The following is a 24,475-nucleotide window of genomic DNA, read 5'->3' as shown; positions in this document are numbered from 1 at the left end:
CCCCGCCATGTTCCGAGGAGCTGGGGAGCAGCGAAGCCGCTCGGGGAAATAATTGCCAGAACATTATCATACAAGACCACCTTCGGCACCCCCGTTCCCCCCCCACCCCGCCGCGCGGCTGTCGCGGGGCGAGCGGGGAGACACCGCCACCGCGCAGGCTGTTAGCTCAGCCAAGTCACCCCGCTTCGTGTTCAGTCATTTCTCTAACATACTCATTCAGTGTTATCTGCAAATCACTTCCAAAGTGCTCTGCTCAGCACTTTTCCCCTTGGAATGGCAGTACAACCACATAATTGAAACTATCTGATTGGAAAGCTGCCAAGCAGGTAGATTACATCCGATTAGGGTGATACCGGCGCTTCACTTAAAGGGATTAGACCGAGCCGCTTTATTTTTTTATTTGTTCTTCTCCCCGTTCCCTCCCTCTCTCCCTCGGAAGGAGCAGCAGACAAACCCTTTCTGTCACCTGCCAGCGGCGTGTGAGAGGAGAGGGCCCATTCCTGAGCAAGTCTTTCAGATAACTTAATGGCCCTAAATAGGCAGGGTCCCGGTGTCAGTTACTCCTGAATGCGTCTAACCACGGGTAGAACAGCACTTCGGTCAATGCGCTTGACCAGCATCTGAAGACCAAATCAGTCGTTAAGGGGCAATTACTCTGACACGGGCAAATAAAAAGAAAAACTGCAGTGATCTGAAGGGCCCAGGAAGGTGTCTGGGAGCGTCCAGGTCCCCGGTGATGGCAGTGAGGCGGCTCTCATGCGCTGTACAGCGTTTCAGGGTGACTGTAGGGATTCACTGTGAGCCTAACTCAACCATGAGAGGCAAATTAACCTCCACAGAGAGCCAGGTCCGAGGCAAGGGAGTGGAGTGTACAGCAGAGATGACAGTTTAAGTCTACAAAAACTATAATTACACCCCATTTCAGACAGTCCTCAGTTTCCTGCTATGGGGCTGTCAAAATCCAGCGGCATATGCTGAGTGCGGATTAACTGTACCAAGTTTATTTTTAACTAAAAGAAGAGTTTCTCATGGAACCCGAACCCGCAGTCTCCAACTATTTGAATTAGAGATACCAAAAGGCAGTTTTCTCTCTCTCTCTCTCTCTCCAGCAGGCCTCTCTCCCCACATGATTTGAAGGAAAGTTCTGTGGCTCTGCTCAGTGGGCGCTTTCAAGTGAGGGCGTCTGAACTCGGCTGTCAGCGGGCTTCAGAAGCCTATCCGTGGACAACACTGTCAAACGTCCTGACTCAAGACCTCAAAACACACTCGCCCCCCCCAAACCCCCCCCGCCCCTCTCCCACTGCCCCCCCCCACCCTCTCCAACCCCCATCGTCTTTCATTATCAAATGTAATAACCTGAAGGGAATTAGAAGTTGCGCAGAACTGCTCGTTTCTCTTTTCTAACGGCAGCCATCACCCTTAAAGAAAAAAACACTGATAACAGCGAGAGCGCGGTGCGATGGCAGGCGCTGATCTGGTCGCCAGCCGCTCTCCCATCGGGGGCCGCAATCAAAGGCAAATCTGGCGGCCTGACACCAAAGCAAACAGACCAGGCTGTCATTAAACCAGGAGAGCGCCGCCGCAAGCCCTTCTCCCCCCCCCCCCCGACCCCCCCGGGGAGCAGCCCTCTGCTTATGCTGCACTTTTCCGATGCGTCCCCCATCGCCGCTCTGGGAGAAGAGTGGGGCTTCGCCGCTGCCGCCGCCGCCGCGCGGCTTCTCCTTGCCCGCGGGCGCGATGATGAAACGAATCGGAATGGGCGGGGAACGGGATGTGGCAGGGATGGCGCGCAAAGCAGGGGAGAGCGGCGGGAGCCGACGGGGGGGAGGGGCCTGTTATAAATTCAAACGCGCCGGGCCGCCGCTCCGTCAGACGCTCACGCGCCTCCCTCCCTCTCCCGCCCCTCTCAGGTGTCCATTAAGCCTGAGAGCTGAGGACGGCTTCAGACAGCAGCGGGGGAAACGGGCGTAAATTAAATTTAACAGCAAATTGAAAATATGGCAGAGGAGAGAGTCCTGTCTGGAAGTGCACCTATTCTTTCTCTCTCTCTCTCTCCCTCCCTCCCTCCCTCCCTCACACACACTCTCTCTCTCTCACTCTCTCTCTCCTTTTAGCCCTACCACTTCAAAGCCTCACATTTGCAAGGGCTCCTAAATCCGAAGAAATTGCTTTCTCTCGCTGCAATTCCAGAAGAATAAACAGTGTTTTCCTTCTTCTTTTGCCTATGCCCAACAATAAAACAAAACTGATTAAAATGTATTTGCGCCTTTTAAGTAGCATTTTTTTTTTGTTGTATTTAGTCTGGAAAATATACACATTTCTTTACAAAACTCTCTGGGCATAGCTGCACTTTCTCAGGCGACCTACTCTTTGTGCTTTCAGCTGGAAACTTTAGCTCAGCTGTGGTCACAACACAGTGTGGGTCTTGGCCTGCGATAGGTGGCTCTGTAGTGGGCAGGCCCGCTGTGATTGGCCCTGCCGCGGGGCGGTCCTGTCGGGGGGCGGGGCTGTGATGGACAGCCCCTGGGGGGCTAGCCCTTAGCGCGCGGCGCGAGGCGGAGGCTCACCGGTACCGTCGTCGTGCCGGTGAGGGACGGCGTGTTGCTGTCGGTGCCCGGCGGCTCGCTGTGTGTCTGTGTGGGCGTGTAGATGGTCATCGCGTGCTCGGGCACCGTGCTCTGGCCCGTGTAGTCCTGCGTGGGGTGGGGGTGTGGCGCTGCATACTCCGCTGGGATTCCGTTCTGCGGAGGAGGGGGGTACTGGGCGGGGGGGTACGGCTGGGCCATCGCTTCTGGGGGGGCTGTGGCCTCTTGGTTACCCTAAAAAGGAGGAAAGAAATCGATGTTTAATTCACCTCCACGTCTTTCTCGTTCAGGCTGAATTAACGACCGTGATTTTGCAATAAAGTTCAAATTACGATAAGAAGGAAAAATAACAAAAGCAATAACAAGATTGGCTATCTTTGTCTGAAAAAGCCCAATAATAAAGACAATATAACTTCATAAAATATAAAAAGGAGAGCCTCCTGGAGACGTAGATGTACGTGTATAAAAGTTTTCTGCAGCGTTAAACTGGAGGAAAACCCAGGTAGTGTTGAGTAGCGACACTTGAAAACGTAGCAAAGGTTCCCAAGCTATGTCAACATATCAGAGAGGGTAGCGTTCCAGAAAAGTGACCAAAAACTCTCCTCTATGCACTCAAATAATGAATAATAGGGAACTTTCCACAGCCTTACTTTCTAAACCGATACCTGGCGATGCCTGCTCCTGTGCAGGAGCACAGAGTTACGCAATGAGAGCAGCCGATTATCTCAAAAATATGCGAATGGAGTGCGTGTTACTGGCTGTACACTTTCAAGATGATTGGTTGTTTTACGTAAAAAGTTGAGTAAATATTCATACGGCAGGTCATCCTCATGATTATGTTTAGCACTGCTTACAGCATAAAAGCACCTGTAATTCTGCATATTTCCGTACTGCCTGTGAAGAAGCTTGGCCTCGGTACTGAATTTATGTTATTTACAGAGGGCTAAATACTTCACACACTCCAATTCCATTGGACAGATTACAGACAGATACATTTTGGTCCCACAATGCAGGTGTGCGTTCTCTCTGTTTGCTGGGATATATATTTTTTATTATAAATCATTCTTTAATAAGGTGATGGAAAATAGTGATAATGATGGCTATACACATGGCAGTTTAGTGCATATATCCAATTATCTTTCGACATATTCAAAAGGATAGGTTTTTTAATAGAGCAGCTCCAGAATGAATGTTGGAAGACAGAGAAGCAGCAGCAGGTGAAAATGCTCTAAACTGTCAATTGATAAGCAATGCAAACATGGACAGTACAGAAGCATCAGGGCAAAAATATCCATTTAAGCTCTGACATATTGTTACCATGGTTAACTGCAGATGGTCACACTTTATTTTCAGGTTTTGTTTATACAGGTTTGTTTATAAATTCAGTGCTAACCATGTATGACTTTCAGTAGTTAGCAATTAAATAGTGAGGAGGTGGTAAAAAGGTAATCAAAAAAAAATTAAGCAAGTGATATCATTTAGAAATGATTGCTTTAAAAATGTACAGTTAACTAAGTGATGTACCCAAAACCAAAATAGATATCAAAATACCCAATTACTGTGCACTTCCTATGCACTTATAAGCACAGTCATTCTTAGTTAATATGTAACAACATATTTATAGAGTGTTATAACTATACGGCCCTTAAAGCAAATTATGACAGACAGAAGACATGGAGCAAGGAAAGCTATCCTCCCAGATAACCGCAGTATTAAATACTGAGAGAGATTACCTGCAGGAATTCCAGCCCCTGGGACTATTCCTTACTGTATGTCAAAGCTGTTCAGATTCTCCCTGGCCTCAGTTAACATGTCTCTATTGTATTTTGAATTGCAGGGGGAAGCTGGAAGGAACCTGCCTTTGAATCTCATTTGCGGTTAATTTGTCCCTTCAAAGTAAAATTTTGTCAAGCTGCGTGACTTCAGCTAAAATTGGAACCTTTTTGGGGTCGGGTTTTTCATCTGGGCTCGGAAATGGCTGGGGAAATAAGTGCTGGCCAGCAAACGAAATAACTTGGGGAAAGGGCTATCATATCATGTTTCAGGGCAGATTAGAGAATTGCTTGATCATTATTACCCAACACACTTTATTTTGTAGAACATCGCTCGATAGCCGCGCAAGGCTGAAATGGGGGAATCTAAATTGCTCTCTTGGCAAGCATGAGGCGAAAGATCAATTAACTGATAAATTTTTGATTATAACCTTTGATTTAAATTACAGGTTTCTAATACTAGTGACCGTTTCCCTTACGTGGGTTTTTCTCCTCTTTATAACCCCCCACCTCCCTCTCCCTCGCTCCCTCTGAGAGAGGGGGTGTAAATGAATCTCTCTCTCTCTCTCCTCCCTCTCTCTCTCTCTCTCTCTCTCTCTCGCTCTCTCTCTCTCCCCCCTCACGGTCAGTGGCGACGGACGGCGCGCTTCGTCATGACGACGTCTGGTCGCCGGCGGCGGAGTTGGATTTTTTTTTGCCAGTGGGGAAGAGGAGTCCCTGACGGTGACTGACAGGAGCCGGTCTCTCTGGGAGTCGCCCGTCTGCGGGGGGGTCATCTCCACTGTCAGCGCGTGATTGCGAGGGCACGGCCGGGGCGCGTACACACACCGATCCGGAGGGGGCGGGCGGGGCTGCGAATCACACGAGGCCAGGCTGTCCAGTCCAAGGGTTTATTTGAGGATATTAATCTAATACAAATCTGAGCTTGCCCTCTGAGACTCGGGCCTGACCCCCCGATCCAGGACCTGGGGGCGCAGGAATGCAATAATCCCCCTGGCCAGGGGGAGTCGTCCTTTTAATTTCATAATTCCAGAAGGTAGGAGTGCGGTGAGCTGCTGGGAGCACTTGGGTCACAGAAGGGATATAGAATGGCCAGAGACCATGGGAGCCTATGACACCGTTAAGGACAATTTACCGCACCATTTTTCCCCACCTAAACCCAGCGCGCTGATTGGTTTTCGCAGCCACACTGCTTTGAACAGTGAGAGCACGCCAGTCTCCCCCCAAGAGAAGCCTCATTCTGGAGCAAAGCATAAAAGAGAAGCATGATTAGCTGATAACCTCCCCAAAAAGGCTTTTTATGGCCCTCTGGCAGGGATTATATATGTAGGGATGCTGTTTTATATTAAACATTTAAGAATAACACAAGATTTCTTCATCTTAATAAAAACACAGCACACATTTTACTCAATATTTTTATGGAGGTTTTATGGCAGCATCAACTGGGGACAATATTAACTGAACCAATAGTCTTGGTCCTAGCATACACTGCCTATTGTTACACTGCACAGCATCTGAGACACAGAAAGTAATAAGGACGGAATTTTCCGTGTTATAAATACAGAACTTCCAAGGCCACTGTAGCTGTATTGGCCCAATATCAAATAAAGTTTAGCTCTAATTGATTCTCCTACGCGATCAGGTTTCTTTTCACTGTGGGCAGCTAGTGACCACCGGCAACTGGTGATGAACTGTTTTTGTCAATCAGTTCACCGGCACCAGCCATTTTAAATCAAATGAAATGCAGCAGGCTAATTGAAAACATCAGAGCAAATTGCAGACTGAAAAATATCAAGCTAATATGCACTCTGTGGGCGGAGGATGAAAACGCAGCGAAGAAAACTCAAGACCTTAATTATGAGCTCTGGCTTTTAATGCAATCATATAATTGAGCAGCATTCATATTTTAACAGTCATGGATTTATTCAGACAGTGCCAGCGGCAGACAGGCAGAGTACACCTTCCGTTTCCAAACAGGCCTGCTGATGTGTTTGGTTCACACACATCCTGCTTTGGCCTTTTCCGCTGTGCAGAATTAGGATTAACCTTCAGTAATTCAATTCAACTCAATTTTATGTGTATGGCACTTTTTACAGAGAGACTGTCACAAAGACGCTTTGCAGTGGCAATACAAAAGAAAAAAAAAATTACAGTGAAAATATAAAAGAAAAGTAAGGTGTTTGAAAACGGAAAGTAGCACAATAAAACAAAATTGAGCGACAATGAGAGGGAAGTATTATTTGATATGTGCGCGCAATGCCCACAGTAGAGGTTTGCCTCCATATTACCAGCGAAACAATTACGTGGGATTCCAATAGAGACCGCAATACAAACATGATGAATGCAATCAGGAAACGCAGGCCGAGCAAGCTGAAAAATTAGATCTTTAAATAGAAAAAGTGAGTGCCGAGCAGCGAGGAAAGAGGCACAAACAGAAAGAGGCAGTCTGTGAAATATAACAGGGGGTCTGGAGCAGGGGACGGTGAGAGACGGAATACGTTATTTTGCGTTTCTTTATTGTTATTAGCCTTTTCCACTGACTAAGCAGCATTGGCTTTCACGGGCGCACCATCAACGGACTAGAAAGAGGCTCAGTTTAATAAGAGTGCAGAGAATTGCATTAATGTAAATGTAGTGGAAACAATGAGAGCCACAGCCATTGACATGTTGGCAAACAAATGAGACTGTCCTCTCAATTAGGGAAATGCTCCATTATCCAAATGAAAAACCACTCTGCCGTGGCAGGCCGGTGCACGGACAGGCTTGGAGAGGGATGGGCCCCTGGGGGCCCCAAAGCAGCCCTGGGCCCAGATTGCTGTCTGACCCAGACTGCCTCTTCCCTGCCTCATAGCTTTCATGTCCTCTCTCTCTCTCTCTCTCTCTCTCTCTCTCCTCTCTCTTGTTCTCGCTCTCTCTCTATCTCTCCCTCCTCCCCTCGCTCTCTCTTCCTCCCTCCTCTCTCTTGTTCTCTCTCTCTCTATCTCTCCCTCCGCCCCTCGCTCTCTCTTCCTCCCTCCTCTCTCTTGTTCTCTCTCTCTCTATCTCTCCCTCCGCCCCTCTCTCCTCCTCCCTCCTCTCTCTTGCTCTCTCTATTTCACCCTCCCCCCTCATTCTCTCTCTCCCTCTCTGCCACTCTCTCTCTCACTCTCCCTCTTTCTCTCTGCCTCTCCTTTTGGCATCTCCTTTAGTCTCTCTCTCTTTTGTCCTGCCTGTCCGGTTGAAAGCAAGTTCACTGCCATTATTTACATGGGCAGGAGCTAATACGCGTGTACAGGAACACAATGGCGTCCTTTTCTTTCCTGCTGCAGTTTCAGGAGGTAGTGAGGTAGTGAGGTAGCGGCCGAGCTGAGAGGGAACAGGACTGAACCGGAAGGGGGGGGGGCGTCCCTTAGCATGAGCCAGGCCCCGGGGCGTCCCCAACCCTCCGTTCTGGGCTGAGGTTCAAAATGTGCCGCGGGGGGCGAGGGGGGCGGGGGGGGGCGGGGGGCGCTTTCAGAGGTGAGGGGAGAAATGGAAGGGAACTGCAACAGTGCGTGCGGTTTGATTTACAGTCGCGGGCGCTAGCCGCCCGTCCCGTACAGCAGGGAAATGGGCTGCCCGCGCGCTAATGCACACCACCCATCACCTCACACTTGTTGACAGGCCGCCGTGAACAAAGGAGGCACGGACAGAGCATGTAAAAAATGGCACCCGGCCTCTTTTGTGAAGTTGGGGGAAAAAAAATTGCTTGCCTTGAAGTTTTCTTTTTAATAAACCTAAATCAGAAATTGATATTTAATATATCTCCCTGGCGCCGGCGCCACGTTTTAATGCACTCGGTCCCCCCTTTCTTTCCGCGGGTTATAAAAAATGGCAGCATCCACTCGTTGGAACACTTGGATGTTATAAATGTGGAGGAGAGGGGAAGGGGGAGAGGCCGGGAGAGGCTGGATCAATGTGACTGCGGCTGAAACACAACAAAAAAAAACATCCCCAGATCCTTGTCGACAAATTGCGCTGGCAAATGATTTCTCCTATGAGCTAAATCATATTATCTGCGCCTCTATCAAGGGTGTCCCCGTCCGCCTCTTCCTCACCAAAACGCCGGCGCGGATCCCAGTCAACGCACAGTAAATGAGTTTATTTCCCTCTAGATGGGCGAATGCAGCGGGGGGGGGGGGGGATGCTGCAGATTGCTTCCTTAACCCCTTGTTTAAGCACGGCGAGCGACGGGAGTTATTATGAAAAACTTGATCATGGCAGCTTAGGACTGCCCAAGCCCTTTCTGTACGGGTGAGTGTGACAGATACACATGTCACTGCGTCCCCATATTGTGGGAGTCTTATCACTACGTTGTCAGCGGTTGATAGACGTTGGATTCATCACCCCGCCCCCCCCCCACCCCCACACTCTTCTTAGTCATAGGAGCATAACACTGAAACTGAACCAAACGCTAGGCAAACTAAGTGCCCTGGCGCAGGCTGTGGAGGAGGAATGAGGCCCCTCCAGTGTCTCAGCAGTGCACCCGCTGTCAAATCGGAAAGGAAATAAAGCGGAGAAAGAAATAGCAGGATTTCTATTATTTTCAGGACAAGGTAGTGCGACGATGTCCTTATTCTCTTTCATGCGTCTTTTCACTGAGGTGAGAAATTAATCATCTAAGGATAAATTGTGAAGAAGAAAAAGGGGGCGTGAAGCCGTGCGATTGGGCCCCGGGTTGGGCAGCACCTCGTTTACGGGGTCCAGATTAATGCGACTACAATAACCCATGCTGCATTAGCCTATCTTTAACCTTAGCGAGCAGACTTTGAGATAAACTTCTCTCCAGCACATTTTTTATTTGAGTGATTTTAATAAGAGGCACAAATTATGTCCACGGGGTACAAAAAACTATTAATTTGGAGTTTAACAAGGGCAGCCTCCACATCCGGGACTGTTTACTGCATGAAAGTGGGTCCCAGTGTGGTAATTAAGCGCCTCCGCACACGGCCTGGCTCTGGGATACCGCGGGCCTGCCAGCCTGATCCGGCGGAGCGGGGGGCTGCTGGGATTGCCTGCCGCAGCCCGTCCAGCCCGTATCGATCCCCCGGATGCGGAGCGTGCTTCCAGTGCCCCGGGCCCAGGGCCACACCTCCAGCCTTATTACGGAGAGGCACTCTGCCGCTGCAAATTGGATTGAAAACCTTACTTAGGAAATCATTTCCAGACAGAAATTTGGTTTCGCAATCACACGATCCCCTCCCCGGCGCCCCGCCTCCATGCCGGGCTGGGGCGGGCTGCCCCGGGGCGTGGGCGTGGGCGAGGGGGGGGGGCAGGGGGGCCCCGCTCACGTCCCGCTCCTTATCCTAATCAGCGCCTGTCCCTTGCTGAGGTGAGGGGCCGCTGCTGATCCCCATCTCGAAATCGATCCTTTTTTTGTTTTCTTGCGAGGGTGTGGGGGAGAGGGATCGGTGTGTGGAGAGTGGCAGCCCTGTAACTCGACGCTCCCTCCACACCCCGGCCGTGGGAAGTCCTTGTGAGACCCTAGCCTGCTTTGTGTGTGCGGTGTGTGCGCGTGCGAGCATGTGCCTGTGTGTGCTTGTGTGCACGCGTGTGTGTGTGTGTGTGTGTGTGTGGGCTGGGAGGAGAATGGGGGACCTGCTCTGGGTCAGTGGAGACTGGCTTTCACCACATCTCTGTGTATCAGTGTCTTAACCTGCCCTCCTGAGAGCCTGTCCAGAGGCTGGACTGCCAGACAGCTGAAAGGCTATTTCCTGCTTTTATTTTCTACAGTATGCGATGCTATTTTAAACATCACATACTGTAGGTAAGGGGCTTACATATGCCATACAGAAAGCCACTGTTTCTGTACCAGAGCCTTCATGCTAGCAAAACTAAATTACTTTACAAAAAAAGACCCCCCAAAAAAAAGCCCTTCACCTGGATTTGCTGTGAGTCGGGCCTCCTGATGAATTTCACGGGGAGGGCGCGCCCTGGAGGGATTTTGCCTGCTTGGTGCGGGCGTGTGGCTCTCACACGGAGCCGAGCCCGCTGAAGCAGGCCGAGCCGCCGCCCGCGCAGGGCCGCGTTACCTGAGACCGCTCTGCACGGCGAACGCGCACGGGGGCCGCGGAGCTGGGGTGAGAAGCACAACCGCTCGCTTCCCCCGGCTTTATTATTATATTCAATAACAATTAATCAGGAAAGTGACACAGAGCCAAGGCACCGGGGAGGTCAGTAAAACGCTGTGCCTGAAATGGGAGTCTTACAAAGCCCCCCCCACCCCAGCTTTGGAGCTAAAGGCCCAGCCTGAGCACTGAGAGTCCTGCATTTTGTCAGATATGTAGAGGCGCACATTAAAGAGAGTAATATCAGTGTTTTTCCTTCTGTTGCCCGCGCTTGCCAGTGCACCCCTAGGACCCGCGTTACTGCCGCGCTGTCTCCGCAACTTCAGAGGAGAGCGCGGCGAAAGAAGCAGTAAACAGACATGCAAGAGCAATTTGCTGGGAAGAGTTCGCCAACGGAGGCGGCTTTGGACCAATCAGTCATTCCGCTTTTATGTCCAGGGCACATGCGCAAACACGCATGCGGGCACATGCACCCACACGCAAACGCACAAACCCACACACACAGTACATACACGCACCCACACGCAAACGCACAAACCCACACACACAGTACATACACGCACCCACACGCAAACGCACAAACCCACACATACACGCATCCACACGCAAAGGCACAAACCCACACATACAGTACATACACGCACCCACACACAAACGCACAAACCCACACATACAGTACATACACGCACACACACGCAAACGCACAAACCCACACATACAGTACATACACGCACACACACGCAAACGCACAAACTCACACACACAGTACATACACGCATCCACACGCAAAGGCACAAACCCACACATACAGTACATACACGCATCTACACGCAAACCCACACATACAGTACATACACGCATCCACACGCAAAGGCACAAACCCACACATACAGTACATACACGCACACACATCCACACGCATACGCACAAACCCACACATACACACACACACAAACATGCGCAAACAGACATACAAAAATGCACTAAGACCCGCAAATACACACACAAACACACACACGCACACACACGATTTTTAAAAAAACCTTCCAACAATCTCCTGGGTTTTCAGTCTGAGAGAAAGGGAAATGTCAGAGCGTTTTCCGGGTGCCCATGCGAGGCTGCAGAAACACTTGATGTAACACAAATTAAGCTCGGCGTCGGGCGAGCGTTTTAGCAGAGCATGTAAACATGGCTGAAAGTTGTGCTTTTCATCATTAATATTGATGCGCAGCGCAAACATCAGACAGGGAGAGGCTCAGTGAGGGCCAGGGATGATTTCCCAAAACACAGCAGACATTTTGTCAGTAAACAAAAATAACGGCGGTCTGGCTGGATCCATTTTAATTAGACAAATCACACGATTTCCCCACTCTGCACACACTTCTTCTCCGAAGCTCAGGCATTGCCATGTGTGCTAATTATAACCCCAAACCACAGCCCCTCCGCCCGACTCCACCACTCCCTGAGTCAATAACAAACTTGACGAAATGAAACTTTCACATTCTTCCTCTAATGATAAGGCACATTCTCATACCGGCTATTCCCCAAACTGTCAGCCAATTACAAGATAATTTAAAGGAAATTAGCGAGAATAAAGTGGGAGATCAGCGCTGAAAGTTGTCCAGTACGCTTCCATTTCTCCCATGTCCTCAGGCAAGGCAATCTACACATGGCTCATGCAATTAAAACAAAATCAACAGAGCACGCGTGTTGAACAAAGGACAAGCATGAAGCGCGGGCAGCTACTGTAGAGGGCCGCGCAAAATGGCGACGACGACAGAAAAAATTGCTGAGATGACACATCTGACACTGAAACCTCATCAATACGGCTAATGGACCTGGCTGCGTGGTCTCTGCCTCTCCACCCCACAGAGGTGGACCGCGGACGGGAACCTCCTTTGATACCGTCAGAATGAGAGAGGCTGCAGGCGTCTCATCTCCAACGCGGTCTGCTCGCAGAGGCAACTGTGGCTTTTTCAAACGCGCCGCGGTGCGAAGCGAGGAGGCGAGCCAAATCCACAAGCCTGTTTGGCTCTCCCCTCATCTTTGTCCTCTCGCACGTACAGCGCCAAGCCCATGTGGATATACTCGGAACGCATCCGTTATTTTAACACTTAAAATGTGGAACGGGACACCGAACGGAGTAACTGTTTTCCAGGCGTTTCCCCTCAGGGATGGCCTCTTAGATTTTACGTATCTGAGACTGAGAGCTGGCGCACTCAACAGGTACACAGGGCGAGGGCGAGATTCAGATTCATCACAATGCCACGCACGCCTGGCTTCTGTCACAAAAACATAAAAGACATAAAGCAGATTATGTTCCCTAATTACAAAACCCAAACGCCACAGAACGAGTAAAGCGCACAAACACCCTCTCCTCCTAATCTAACCTCCAGCAGGACGGCCCCCACCTGAGCGGCTTCATAATTCCGCCCTGCCTAATTCATTCTGTCCCCTGACAGCGGTTTTTAATAACATTTATTAATTGGGGCTGTCGGACGGCTCGTCGCGCGGAATATTATTTTACCCAGGGACCATTAGGCCGTTCTGTTCCCGCGACCGCGCGCCATTCCCCGCCGGCGGCAGCCGCCGGAGCGCCGATCTATAACTCTGCCGAGCGGCCCGCTAACGGGCCCGCCGCGCCGCGATTAATCCGCCCCGCCGTGACAGCCGGAGGAATGGAGCCCCCGCCACCTGAGCGCCCCGCTGCCCCCCCGCCACGCCCCCCGCCCCCCCCCACGCACCGCCGCCCCCGCCAACCACCGCTCCGCCAATTTATGGCCTTAAACGCGCCCCCGGAATTATCGCCATTATTTTTATTTACCTTTCCCTAATTCCTTCCCTCAATTTTTTTTTTCAAACCCCGAGATGACAGGACAGCTGGCTGTCTATCTGGGCTGTGGTCTTTGTGATGGGGCTGTGGTCTATGTGATGGGGCTGTGGTCCTTGGTGATGGGGCTGTGGTCTATGTGATGGGGCTGTGGTCTCTGTGATGGGGCTGTGGTCTCTGTGATGGGGCTGGGTCTTTGTGATGGGGCTGGGTCTATGTGATGGGGCTTGGTCTCTGTGATGGGGCTGTGGTCTCTGTGATGGGGATGTGGTCTTTGTGATGGGGCTGTGGTCTCTGTGATGGGGCTGTGGTCTCTGTGATGGGGCTGTGGTCTTTGTGATGGGGCTGGGTCTATGTGATGGGGCTGTGGTCTTTGTGATGGGGCTGTGGTCTTTGTGATGGGGCTGGGTCTCTGTGATGGGGCTGTGGTCTTTGTGATGGGGCTGTGGTCTTTGTGATGGGGCTGTGGTCTTTGTGATGGGGCTGTGGTCTCTGTGATGGGGCTGTGGTCTCTGTGATGGGGCTGTGGTCTTTGTGATGGGGCTGTGGTCTCTGTGATGGGGCTGTGGTCTATGTGATGGGGCTGCGGTCTCTGTGATGGGGCTGTGGTCTCTGTGATGGGGCTGCGGTCCTTGGTGATGGGGCTGGGTCTCTGTGATGGGGCTGCGGTCCTTGGTGATGGGGCTGGGTCTCTGTGATGGGGCTGCGGTCCTTGGTGATGGGGCTGTGGTCTTTGTGATGGGGCTGTGGTCTTTGTGATGGGGCTGCGGTCCTTGGTGATGGGGCTGGGTCTCTGTGATGAGGCTGTGGTCTTTGTGATGGGGCTGGGTCCTGTGATGGGGCTGGGTCTTGTGATGGGGCTGCGTCCTTGGTGATGGGCTGGTCTGTGTGGTGCTGAGTCTGTGATGGGGCTGTGGTCTTTGTGATGGGGCTGTGGTCTTTGTGATGGGGCTGTGGTCTTTGTGATGGGCTGTGGTCTTGTGATGGGGCTGTGGTCTATGTGATGGGGCTGGGTCTTTGTGATGTGGCTGGGTCTTGTGATGGGGCTGTGGTCTTGTGATGGGGCTGTGGTCTTTGTGAATGGGGCTGTGGTCTTTGTGAAGGGCTGTGGTCTTGTGAAGGGGCTGTGGTCTTTGTGATGGGGCTGTGGTCTTTGTGATGGGGCTGGGTCTTTGTGATGGGGCTGTGGTCTTTGTGATGGGGCTGTGGTCTCTGTGATGGGGCTGTGGTCTATGTGATGGGGCTGTGGTCTTTGTGATGGGGCTGGGTCTCTGTGATGGGGCTGGGTCTCTGTGATGGGGCTGGGTCTCTGTGATGGGGCTGTGGTCTTTGTGAAGGGGCTGGGTTTTCCTTTGTTCTTTGTGTGCCGCCTGCTTCTGAAGGGCCAGCATTTCATCCCGCTGTCCTCCGGGTTAGGCCTGGATGATTTCTTCATTTCACGACGGGGAACATCGTGATGCAGGCCCTTGAACCTGCCTGAGCAGTTTACAGTTAAGAAGTGGACTGCTCCCGCTGTCCGCTCAGTAACCGCTATGGAAAATGGCTCAGACTCGATCTAAAAATCCCGTCTTCTCCTAATGGACATTAACGTGAAGTCATACGTGGTTCATTACAAGCACACACACACACACACACACACGCACACGCAAGTCACAGGCATGCTCTTCATGAAAAAAACAATCTCAAATTCAAAAGCAATTGTTTCTTTAAAAATTCAAATTCCCAGTAAAAAAACACTCCATCTGTGAGAGGCATAATATAGTCATGAAATGAGTTTTAAAATTTCCCTTGCTGAAAAGAGCTGCTAATTTGCCATTTTAATTTGTATGCCGCATAAATGTATTTATATCTGGCACCAGTTGTGCTACCCTGTTCATCAACAATGTGCACTAATTGTCGTCTAATTGAAAACCCCAATAAAGTCTCGGTAATAACCAAAACCAGAGGGGAGAACCTGGGGTTGCTGTGATTACATTCACGACTTGACACAGCAAATCAAATTTTCATAAACTTTGAATTCCGCATTCACGCTCATTTTTCAATTTCCCTTCATTTTCCTGTCTGCGGAATCCTTAGCTGAACTACAAGGGACGCACAAAATATGCGATAAAACAGCACGTCTGTGTGTGTGCAAATGCGGTACTCCAGTTTCAAATCCTTAATCCCCCAAACTCCCTGCCATTTTCTGTGCAAGAGACATAAACGCATCCAGTGAATTAATTCAAGGACAGTATTTTAATGTGCATAACTGAAAATACAAACACATTTTTTTTTAAACTGCTGTAATATTCACATTCTCTGCTTTCAACCCAGGCACAAACGCTTGTCAGTTAGAAAGAATGGAAAAGGCTCACACCTGATTTGGTCTAACTGTGAATCGCCGCTTCTCCTCTAACCCTGATCCTCATCCAGAAACCTCTCTAGCCCGGACCCACGCTGACATCATCATGCCATCACACAGACACAATGAATGGTTTTACTGTGGCAGCCAGACAGTGTTGTGGCACTGTTGTGGAAATACAGTATTTTGATTAATTTCACCTGACAACAATTTCATGAGGCGTCCCCTAAAGACATAATGAAACGTTCAGACGTGTCCCTCTGACGGAGGGAGGAAAGGGCCCCTCGCTGCTTCGGAGGTCCACTCGCATTAACCTTTTTCTCAAATCTGATTGGGCAGGGCTGGATCTCCTTCTTTCGGGAGGTTGTTTGCAGGAGTCAGACGGCGCAGTGCCCGCACAATGAAATGCAGAGGAATCTAATTTAACAGTTCAGCAAGCAGTGATCACCTGATCACTCATAGCTCAGGACTGGCTGGGCCGGGACACATTACATTTTGGCCCCCTGACCCCTGCGCTTTGGCCCACTGCACCCCTCCCCTCGGTCCCCCCCGCCACTCAGCCTGTAGAGAGGCTCTCACAGGGGGACACAGGCAGCAGGATGGGAGAGTGGGAGAGTGAGAGAGAGAGAGAGAGAGAGGAGGTGGGGGGAGGAGGAGCGGGGGAAAAATGGAGTGTGAGCGAATCTGCTTGTAATTCTGGGCGCGTCTCCGGTCGGGCCGGCTGCAGTTCCCACTAGACCTGCTACATGATATTCACTAACCCCGGTAACAATGGCAAACATATGTAAATCAGCCGCAGTGCCCGATTCAATCAGGTCTCGTCACAAAGGCACTGACACACTCCTCTCAGGCAGCGGGCCACTGACAGACAGGCCAGCCCGTGCCCACACAGGAGAGCAACTTCTGTCATCCCCTTTCTTTCATTATTCCTGTTCTCTTTCTTTCTTTCCTTTTTCCTGTCTTTCTTTCTTTCTCTCTTTCTTTCGCCCTCAGCAGCCACGTCAGGACATAGACAAGTTCCTTTTCCCTCAAATTGAAAGCGCTGGGTTATTTTACGAGGGTGGACTGTGTTAAGTTAAAATGTCCGCCACTCCCTTCTGTACTGGAGCTTATCTAATCAGCAGCTAATTCCAGTTATTAAGATTTGAATGATAACTTTGATTCATTACACTTCATCTATCCCAAACGGTTAATTAACTGTCGTGAAGAGTTTTTTTCCCCATCATCTTCATCTTTCTTTCATCCCCTCCGGCACTTAAAAAAAGATATTATCAATATTAATGACCCGTGATGCTCGTCTCCTTAATGAAGAGGGTTACTAAGTACAATTATCTGAAAAAATAATAATATTGGCAATATTTAAAATCTCAAGAAGGCGTACATGGTACCGTAACTGGTTGATCTGTTCGTCGTACCTTTTAAGAAACAGCGGTGTCTGTCAGTCGTTTGATTGGCCGGGAACGACGATGACAGAATATTTCAGGCGGGATGACAGGGGACGGTCCCTAACAGGCATTAGCCTCAAAGACCTGCCACTCAAACAGAACACGCGAGTCGTGCACGGCCGGAGGCGGGATCAATTCATTGATAGGGCCAGCGGTAGCGGGGGCCGGAGACGGAAGGCCCGATGGCCAAGGAGACGAGAAGGCCGTGCCGTGTGAACTTAAGTGTGGTTAATTAAGCCCAATCAGAGGTCTGAGGAAGAGACAGCCCTTCTCTTTGTTTTGAGGAAAATGCTGCTGTAAACACAGAACAGTGGTGGCGGCTGTGCCCGTGGGTGGGGGGGGGGGGGGTAGCGGGGGGAGGGGGCAGGACGTGGCTCCCTTGCTGCCAAAATCATTAGGCTCCTGGTATGTTTCCCAGTAAATAACAGTACAACGCAGCAGTCTGCAAAAAAATGCAGTGCACTGCTAAGCAGAGATCCTTCAAACCCAACGTAAGCGTCTATCCCACGCGCTCGACAGAGGGCTTTCTCTCTCTTTTAATACCTGTCCAATCACACACCTGTGTGCGGCAGGGCTGAGCGGGTGTGCACGCGCCCCCCGCCCCCGCCCCGCAGCGTTATTAAGGGGAGCCTCCGGATGGGGGAGTCACTGGCCCGGCCGGGTGGGTTCCTTAATGGAGACGGCCTGGTAAATCTTTCATGCTTTAAGACCGTTCCATTGTAAAAGGGCCTGTTGTGGAGTGATAACAATGCTGAATTATTCATTCTCCTCTTGTGCACTCACTCAGTCCTCACTCCGCTTCCGCTCCTCACCCCGGCCCCCGGGGACAGACTGGCCGAGGGAGGAGACCGTAGGATGACCACCGCCTCCACTAACGCACACGCCCGCCCCCGCCCCGCCCCGCCCCGCCCTCCGCCCCCGGGCCTGCCTCCACCCCTCACCCTGACTGCCCTGCCAGCCAGCATGCAGCTTCACCCTTACCCTCCCAAAATCTTTCACAAACTGAGAACGACGACACCGCTCCTGGAAATCTCACAATGATATGTCCACCAATAGTAAAGGACAGCCACAGACAGACCACTGTGCTTGGAACTACAGACCGCAACAACGAAAAGGAAAATGGCTGAATCTGCACTTGAAAATACACTTGATTGAAAATGTGTCAAATTTAAATTATTACAATACCACAACACCAAGAACAAATTTATTTTCTTCAATGGAATCACCTTAAGTGGACTCTGGACCAGTAGCTAGGTTTCACTCTGTAAACCAAACCGATTCACGATAATCAATGAGTGAACAGTGGTGTGTGTGAAGGGTATCTAAATGGGGGATTTAGAGCGTTCCACCATACTAGAATTTCACTGCGATCAATTCCAATAGTAATCAATGGCATGAATTTTCCTCCAAGGTACTATTTCAAATCCCCAAATGCATGGGCTGAAAATCTCTCTAACACAGGCACACAGATGCATACATATACACGTGCTTACCTACAAAGGCAATACACCCATAAAATAATTAGTGTTCATTTTACTCAAATATACACACATATACGTTTACACACGAGCCCTAACATGCACAGATACACAAATGTACACACACACACACACACACCCATACGCAAAAACAAGCGCACGTGCTCACACACGCAGACGCGCGAATGCAGCCACAGGCAGACACACACACACACACACACACACGCGCGCGTGCGCAAGGCGCCCTCGTTCCAGCCCGCCGTCTGGCTCCTCGCAGAGAGCAGCCCCTCTCCGCGGTGACAGCGGGTGAAATAGTGTCTGCGCTGAGGAGAACCAGCACCCCACTTTGCCCGAGTCACACTCTCCAGCTCCACGCAGGGCGAGGGAGAGAGAGAGAGCCGCCCGACACAGTAAATAAAAATACAATTTCCCAGAGTGACACTTCCATTCTGTTAGAAGCCTTCCGAACTGCCTGTAATTATTTTAAACATTCTGAAAGATGGCTTTTCCCCGCATTAGCCACACCCTCCACTCCTCATTCCAAAGACACTAGCACCTTAACTGCATTCCTGCCCCCGCCCCCCCCAAAGCTTCCCTCCCTCTCAACACCACATTTATAGTGTATTTGTTTCTTTTCCTGTAATAAAGGAGCAAGCAACCAGTTCAATTTTCATGCCATTCACAACACACTGTGCTGCCGCTCCAAACGACTCTGTCACCTCCGTACTTTATTACCAGTAGGCGCAGAGGCTGTTCAATAGCCAGACAAGACACTTGAAATATATACACACGGAGGAGAGGGAGAGGGGGAGAGAGAGAGAGAGAGAGAGAGAGAGGGAAAGAGGGTGAGAGAGAGAGATGGAGAGAGGACAAGAGAGGGGGGGAGGAGAGAGCGAGAGAGGGAGAGAGGGAGAGAGAGATGGAGAGAGAATTATAGCAAGGTCTGAAGACGCAGTTTATATCGTTGTGTTCTTCTTTACTTCACCTCAATTGACATTAAAAAATAAGAGCACATCATGAATTCCTCCATTTCACTTTACTCCGTATCAAAGACCAAAGCCACTCATTGCAGATAAGCCACAATCACATTTTACAAACTGCACTACTAAGGAGAGAGCAACATTGCGCAGATAAAGATTATAAATTCTTGTAGCGAGCAATTCAACTCACATGCAAAAATGTGTTTTATCAAATGCTTTTGAATTCAGCGGAATAATGTCATTTTCCAATTCATTTACACCATTCACTGGAAAACAATGATTTAAATTTGACTCATTGCTCTTAATTCCTCTATCCTTGTTAAATCCCTGGAGCTGATCAATCAGTAAACCAGTCAATATGGATCAGATCAGACACTCTAAAGATGAAAAGGCCCCTCTACTTGAAATATGTCAAGGAAATGAGATTTTAATGTTGCTTTGTTGGGTCCAGCTGATGTGTGTGATTAATCTGGTGCCCGATAATCCTAACGGCAGCGTGTCATGCTGTCAAGCGAAATTCTCTGCTGGAATCATAATAGATATAAAGCGACTGCATAAAATGAAAAAAAATGTGAATGAAGGGTGACTTTCAAATGTCTTGACCCGTAGGTAACCCATCAATTCAGTGCACAGTCCTGGCTGCTGTCTGTGTCTGTGCAGCAGAATCCTATGTGTGTGTGCTTGCTAGTGTGTGTGTGCCAGTGTGTGTGCGTGTGTCTGTGTGTGTTAGTGTGTGTGTGCTTACTAGTCTGTGTGTGTGTGTGCTATTGTGTGTGTGCTAGTGTGTGTGCGTGTGTCTGTGTGTGTTAGTGTGTGTGTGCTTACTAGTGTGTGTGTGTGTCTCTGCTAGTGTGTGTGTGTGTGTGTGTGTATGTGCCTGCTAGTGTGTGTGTGTGTGTGTGTGTGTGTGTGGTGTGTTAGTGGGTGTGTGATTGTCATTTAAACCTGCAAATCAGTGTTGGCCCTCTGGCTGGGCTGAGTGCGGCTGAGCTAGGTGGGGGGTGTTGGCACAGCCGGCGCTGTGTATTGTTCATGTCCAGTCAGGCTGCGCGAGTGTTCCTGCCTCTCTGGCGCTGGGCTCGGTACGCAGCCGTGGGGGCAGCGAGCGCACAACCAGCCCTCGCTGCTCTCCACCGTGTTCCCTGGACCCCACCAGCCTCGGCTGCTTTCTCCCTGCCCCTGTCTCCCCTGGGCTCCCACCCAGCCTAGGCCTGTCCCTGCACCCCCACACCCAGCCCACTCGGCTGCTCCCCCCTGGACCCCCACACCCAGCCCACTCTGCCCCTTTCCCCTGGACTCCCACACCCAGCCCACTCGGCCCCTTTCCCCTGGACTCCCACACCCAGCCCACTCTGCCCCTTTCCCCTGATCCCACACCCAGCCAACTCTGCCCCTTTCCCCTGGACCCCACCAGCCACTCCCCGGACCACCGCCCACTCTGCCCCTTTCCCTGGACCCCACACCCAGCCCACTCGGCCCCTTTCCCCTGGACCCCCACACCCAGCCCACTCTGCCCCTTTCCCCTGGACTCCCACACCCAGCCCACTTGGCTGCTCTCCCCTGGACTCCCACACCCAGCCCACTCTGCCCCTTTCCCCTGGACTCCCACACCCAGCCCACTCTGCCCTTTTCCCCTGGACCCCCACACCCAGCCCACTCTGCCCCTTTCCCTGGACTCCCACACCCAGGCCACTCGGCCGCTCTCCCCTGGACCCCCACACCCAGCCCACTCTGTCCCTTTCCCCTGGACTCCCACACCCAGCCCACTCTGCCCCTTTCCCTGGACCCCCACACCCAGCCCACTCTGCCCTTTCCCCTGGACTCCCACACCCAGCCCACTCTGCCCCTTTCCCCTGGACCCCACACCCAGCCCACTCGCCCCTTTCCCCTGGACTCCCACACCCAGCCCACTCTGCCCTTTCCCCTGGACCCCCACACCCAGCCCACTCCCCTGGACATCGCCTACTCAGGGATTCCTCCGCGTGCGGGGAGGGGGGAAAAAAAGGGAATTCTGGGATAATGTACGCTGAATAATTCAAGTGGCGTACCTGCCCTTTTTTCTGTTCGGTGAAAGCAGGCATTCACAGGGTCACCTGCAGAAGCCTTCACCTCTCAGACTGTGGTCCCATTTCAACACGAGCGCATGCACGTGCACTAGCACGCACAGACACTGCAGACATGAATACAGCGCACGCTCTGTGGCTACGTAAGAACCAGCACACAAGCATGCGCGCACACACCGACCTGTGCTCTCGCTTACATGCATATACATTGGAGACATTACTGTTTTGCACACTCTGTGGCCCTTCTTTTATAACCCAATACAACCAAAGATCTCTCCGGTTCCTCACTAATCCACTGTTTTCCAGTGTGGCCACAAGAGGACACAGACATTCACCTCTGTTCCCCTTTCCTTGCCAGGCTGATTTTACAATCCTCATTACAGCTGCATGGAAATGTCTCTTTATTATGTAAAAGGGCAGAGTTCCACTGAGAGCTTCTAGCTGTGGCTGCGCTACGGGAAAACTCTGACACTCTGACAACTCAATGGCCATGGACCAGACAGGGAAAGGTTAGGACCCCTTCACTCTTGGTCACAGAGAGCTTATACTGTCATAGTCAGGATGCGCCTCTTACTCACACACGCACACACAGACTCAGTCACATGCTCACTGGCTCGCTGACTGACTCACACACAGACTGAGTCACATGCTCACTGACTCACTCACACATCCATTCATTTACTCACCAATTCATGTATTTACATAATCACAGGTGCACATATATACACACATGTACACATACAGCAATGCACAAACACACGAACACACAAACACACAAACACACACACACACACGCACACACACACACACACACACACACAGGGACTGTCTCAGGACAGCAGTTGACCAGGCAGACAGAGGTGGTCCCACCTGCCCTTTGGCCATTAAACACAGCAAGGCTGACAGGCACAGAGAGGGGTCCTGACCCCACTATCAGATTCCATTCTTCAGCCTTTCCACCTCTCCTCTCACGTCCGCTTAACTGTAGAACATGAATAATAGCTGTCGTGCTTGATTTGACCTTTGGAATTGGGATCTGTGATCATTTCTTATCTGTTGAATTGTACAACTCTGGGGGCAACAAAAAAAAAAAAAAAGAATGTTTGCAACTAGCCGGCAACGTGCCAACGTCCAATGGCCAAGTGTAGCTAGGCGCCAACATCAGGCATCTGGTATTTGGGGACGGAAGAGGAAAGGAAGGCCTCCGGTTTAATGGGATGAGTTGCAGGACAACCTTCAGTTTAATCAAGCAGCAGTTAAAGGCAGAGGTGGAGAGGAGAGCTTTTAGGGCTGGGGCCATCGCTGCACAATGATGAAAGTCCCACATTACGCTTTAATAGTCACTACAAAACCGTAAAAATGCTATATGACCGGGGTTTAACGCAAGTGCCTTTAGTTCAACATCATTTCATTTGAGAGGGACCATGAATAAGTTATGAACACAAGTGTGGGTGCGAAAAAAACATTGGTGTATTTTTAATTTTGAATTGTTAGCGCACGATATTAAATCTAACGTGTTGCCCACTTAAAGCACAACATCCTTTAGAAGGCCTCTTATCTGTGCTCTGTGATGAAAGTCGAACCTTCCAGGAAAATCCATGCGTTTTCTTTCAGGCAGAGCGGATAGATTACACTCTCCGCCAGTGTTTCTGGGGGAGGCGCTGTATTTTCTGATGATTGTGATTTCAGAGGAGCGCTTATCAGGACGAGGGGGGGGGGGGGCTTAAGCGTCTGCTTTCCATTTAGGATCCAGAACCTCGTCGGTTCTTATCAGCGCAGCCGAGCAGAGTGGTGATGGGCAGGAACCCGTTTAGAAACACGGCGGTTTCCCTAGCGAGGGAATGTGAGGTGATGCCTCCGCCGCCGCCGCCGCCGCCGCGCAATATCAAACTCCAAACTCGAGCGCAGGCTGCACAAGAAAGGCCTCCCTATCAGAGGCGTTCGGGCGTGCCGACGGAAGAGGAAGCCGTGCAGGGCCGGGCAGGGCTGGCTGTGGGGTGGGGTGCAAACACAGAGCCTTCCACCCAGCCCCTGCATCCCCTGCTACAGCTGGGCTAGGAGATGAATGAGCGCTAGGTACGAGTTTAACCAGCGCCCAGAGGTTGAAGGTCAGTTTTTAATTGAGTGTGTAGGAAAGGGAGAAGGGCTGTCCATCACTCCTGGCTAATGGGAATTCCAACAGGGTCAGGACTGCTGACTGTAGCAGGATTGCAAAGGAGGGCTCTTTTAATTTTAAACACTAATATCATATGTTACGCTGTTTAAAAAAGAGGGATTATGGAGAATAAACTGGCCTATCTCCTTTGACCACAGCTGGTTAATGAGAAAAGGCCCTTTCTCCTTGGCGGACAATTCATCATGTCAGATGTTAATATCCTTAAAGGTCAAACTAAGTCATAAAGAAAAAATATGCTTTGTTAAACTTTTTCCACACAATTTTTCCTTGTCTTCTTTTTGCAAACCTTATCACATACATAAAAAGCTACAGTGACCCATGCAGGCCTTAACAGCGATCTTTAGAAAAATGATTGATCATAATAATAATAATGGAAAAAAAACTGCTATTTATTTTGTCAAAGGCAAACAAGAAAAAAAGCCACCAAGAGCAAAATTGCCATTTCAGTTTTTTATGAACTAGAAACTGTCCTCACATGCATATGGACTAAGCAGCTAATATAACTATTTAATTAAAAAAACAGACACATTCTTAGTGAGATGCACAAATGAACACTGTATATGTAAGCAAAATACATTACATTGTTATGTTGTGAAGGTACTGTATATGGTTGGATTATTTGTAATGGGAGAGAGTGATTTGAAAGATAAGAATTTTGTTTACTTTTCTGTATGCACGTGCCACCATCCTGCTGTTTATGAAAGTAACAGATAAGGAAT

General features: G+C 50.3%; 1 protein-coding gene across 11 annotated transcripts in view; it reads right to left on the bottom strand.

Moving 5' to 3' along the window:
• rbfox3a (RNA binding fox-1 homolog 3a) overlaps nucleotides 1–24,475 on the bottom strand; it is a 549,809-nt gene that overhangs the window by 50,153 nt on the left and 475,181 nt on the right. For all 11 annotated transcript variants that reach the window (XM_064323100.1, XM_064323093.1, XM_064323094.1 and 8 more), the window contains one exon: nucleotides 2,568–2,819. In XM_064323100.1, the coding sequence (XP_064179170.1) occupies nucleotides 2,568–2,819 (252 nt within the window). The remainder of the gene's footprint in view (nucleotides 1–2,567; nucleotides 2,820–24,475) is intronic.

The sequence above is a fragment of the Anguilla rostrata genome, chromosome 2, assembly GCF_018555375.3.
Source record: "Anguilla rostrata isolate EN2019 chromosome 2, ASM1855537v3, whole genome shotgun sequence".
Taxonomy (NCBI): Eukaryota; Metazoa; Chordata; class Actinopteri; order Anguilliformes; family Anguillidae; genus Anguilla; species Anguilla rostrata.
The sequence above is the reverse complement of the archived record's forward strand: the minus strand, read 5'-3'. Positions and strand labels throughout refer to the sequence as shown.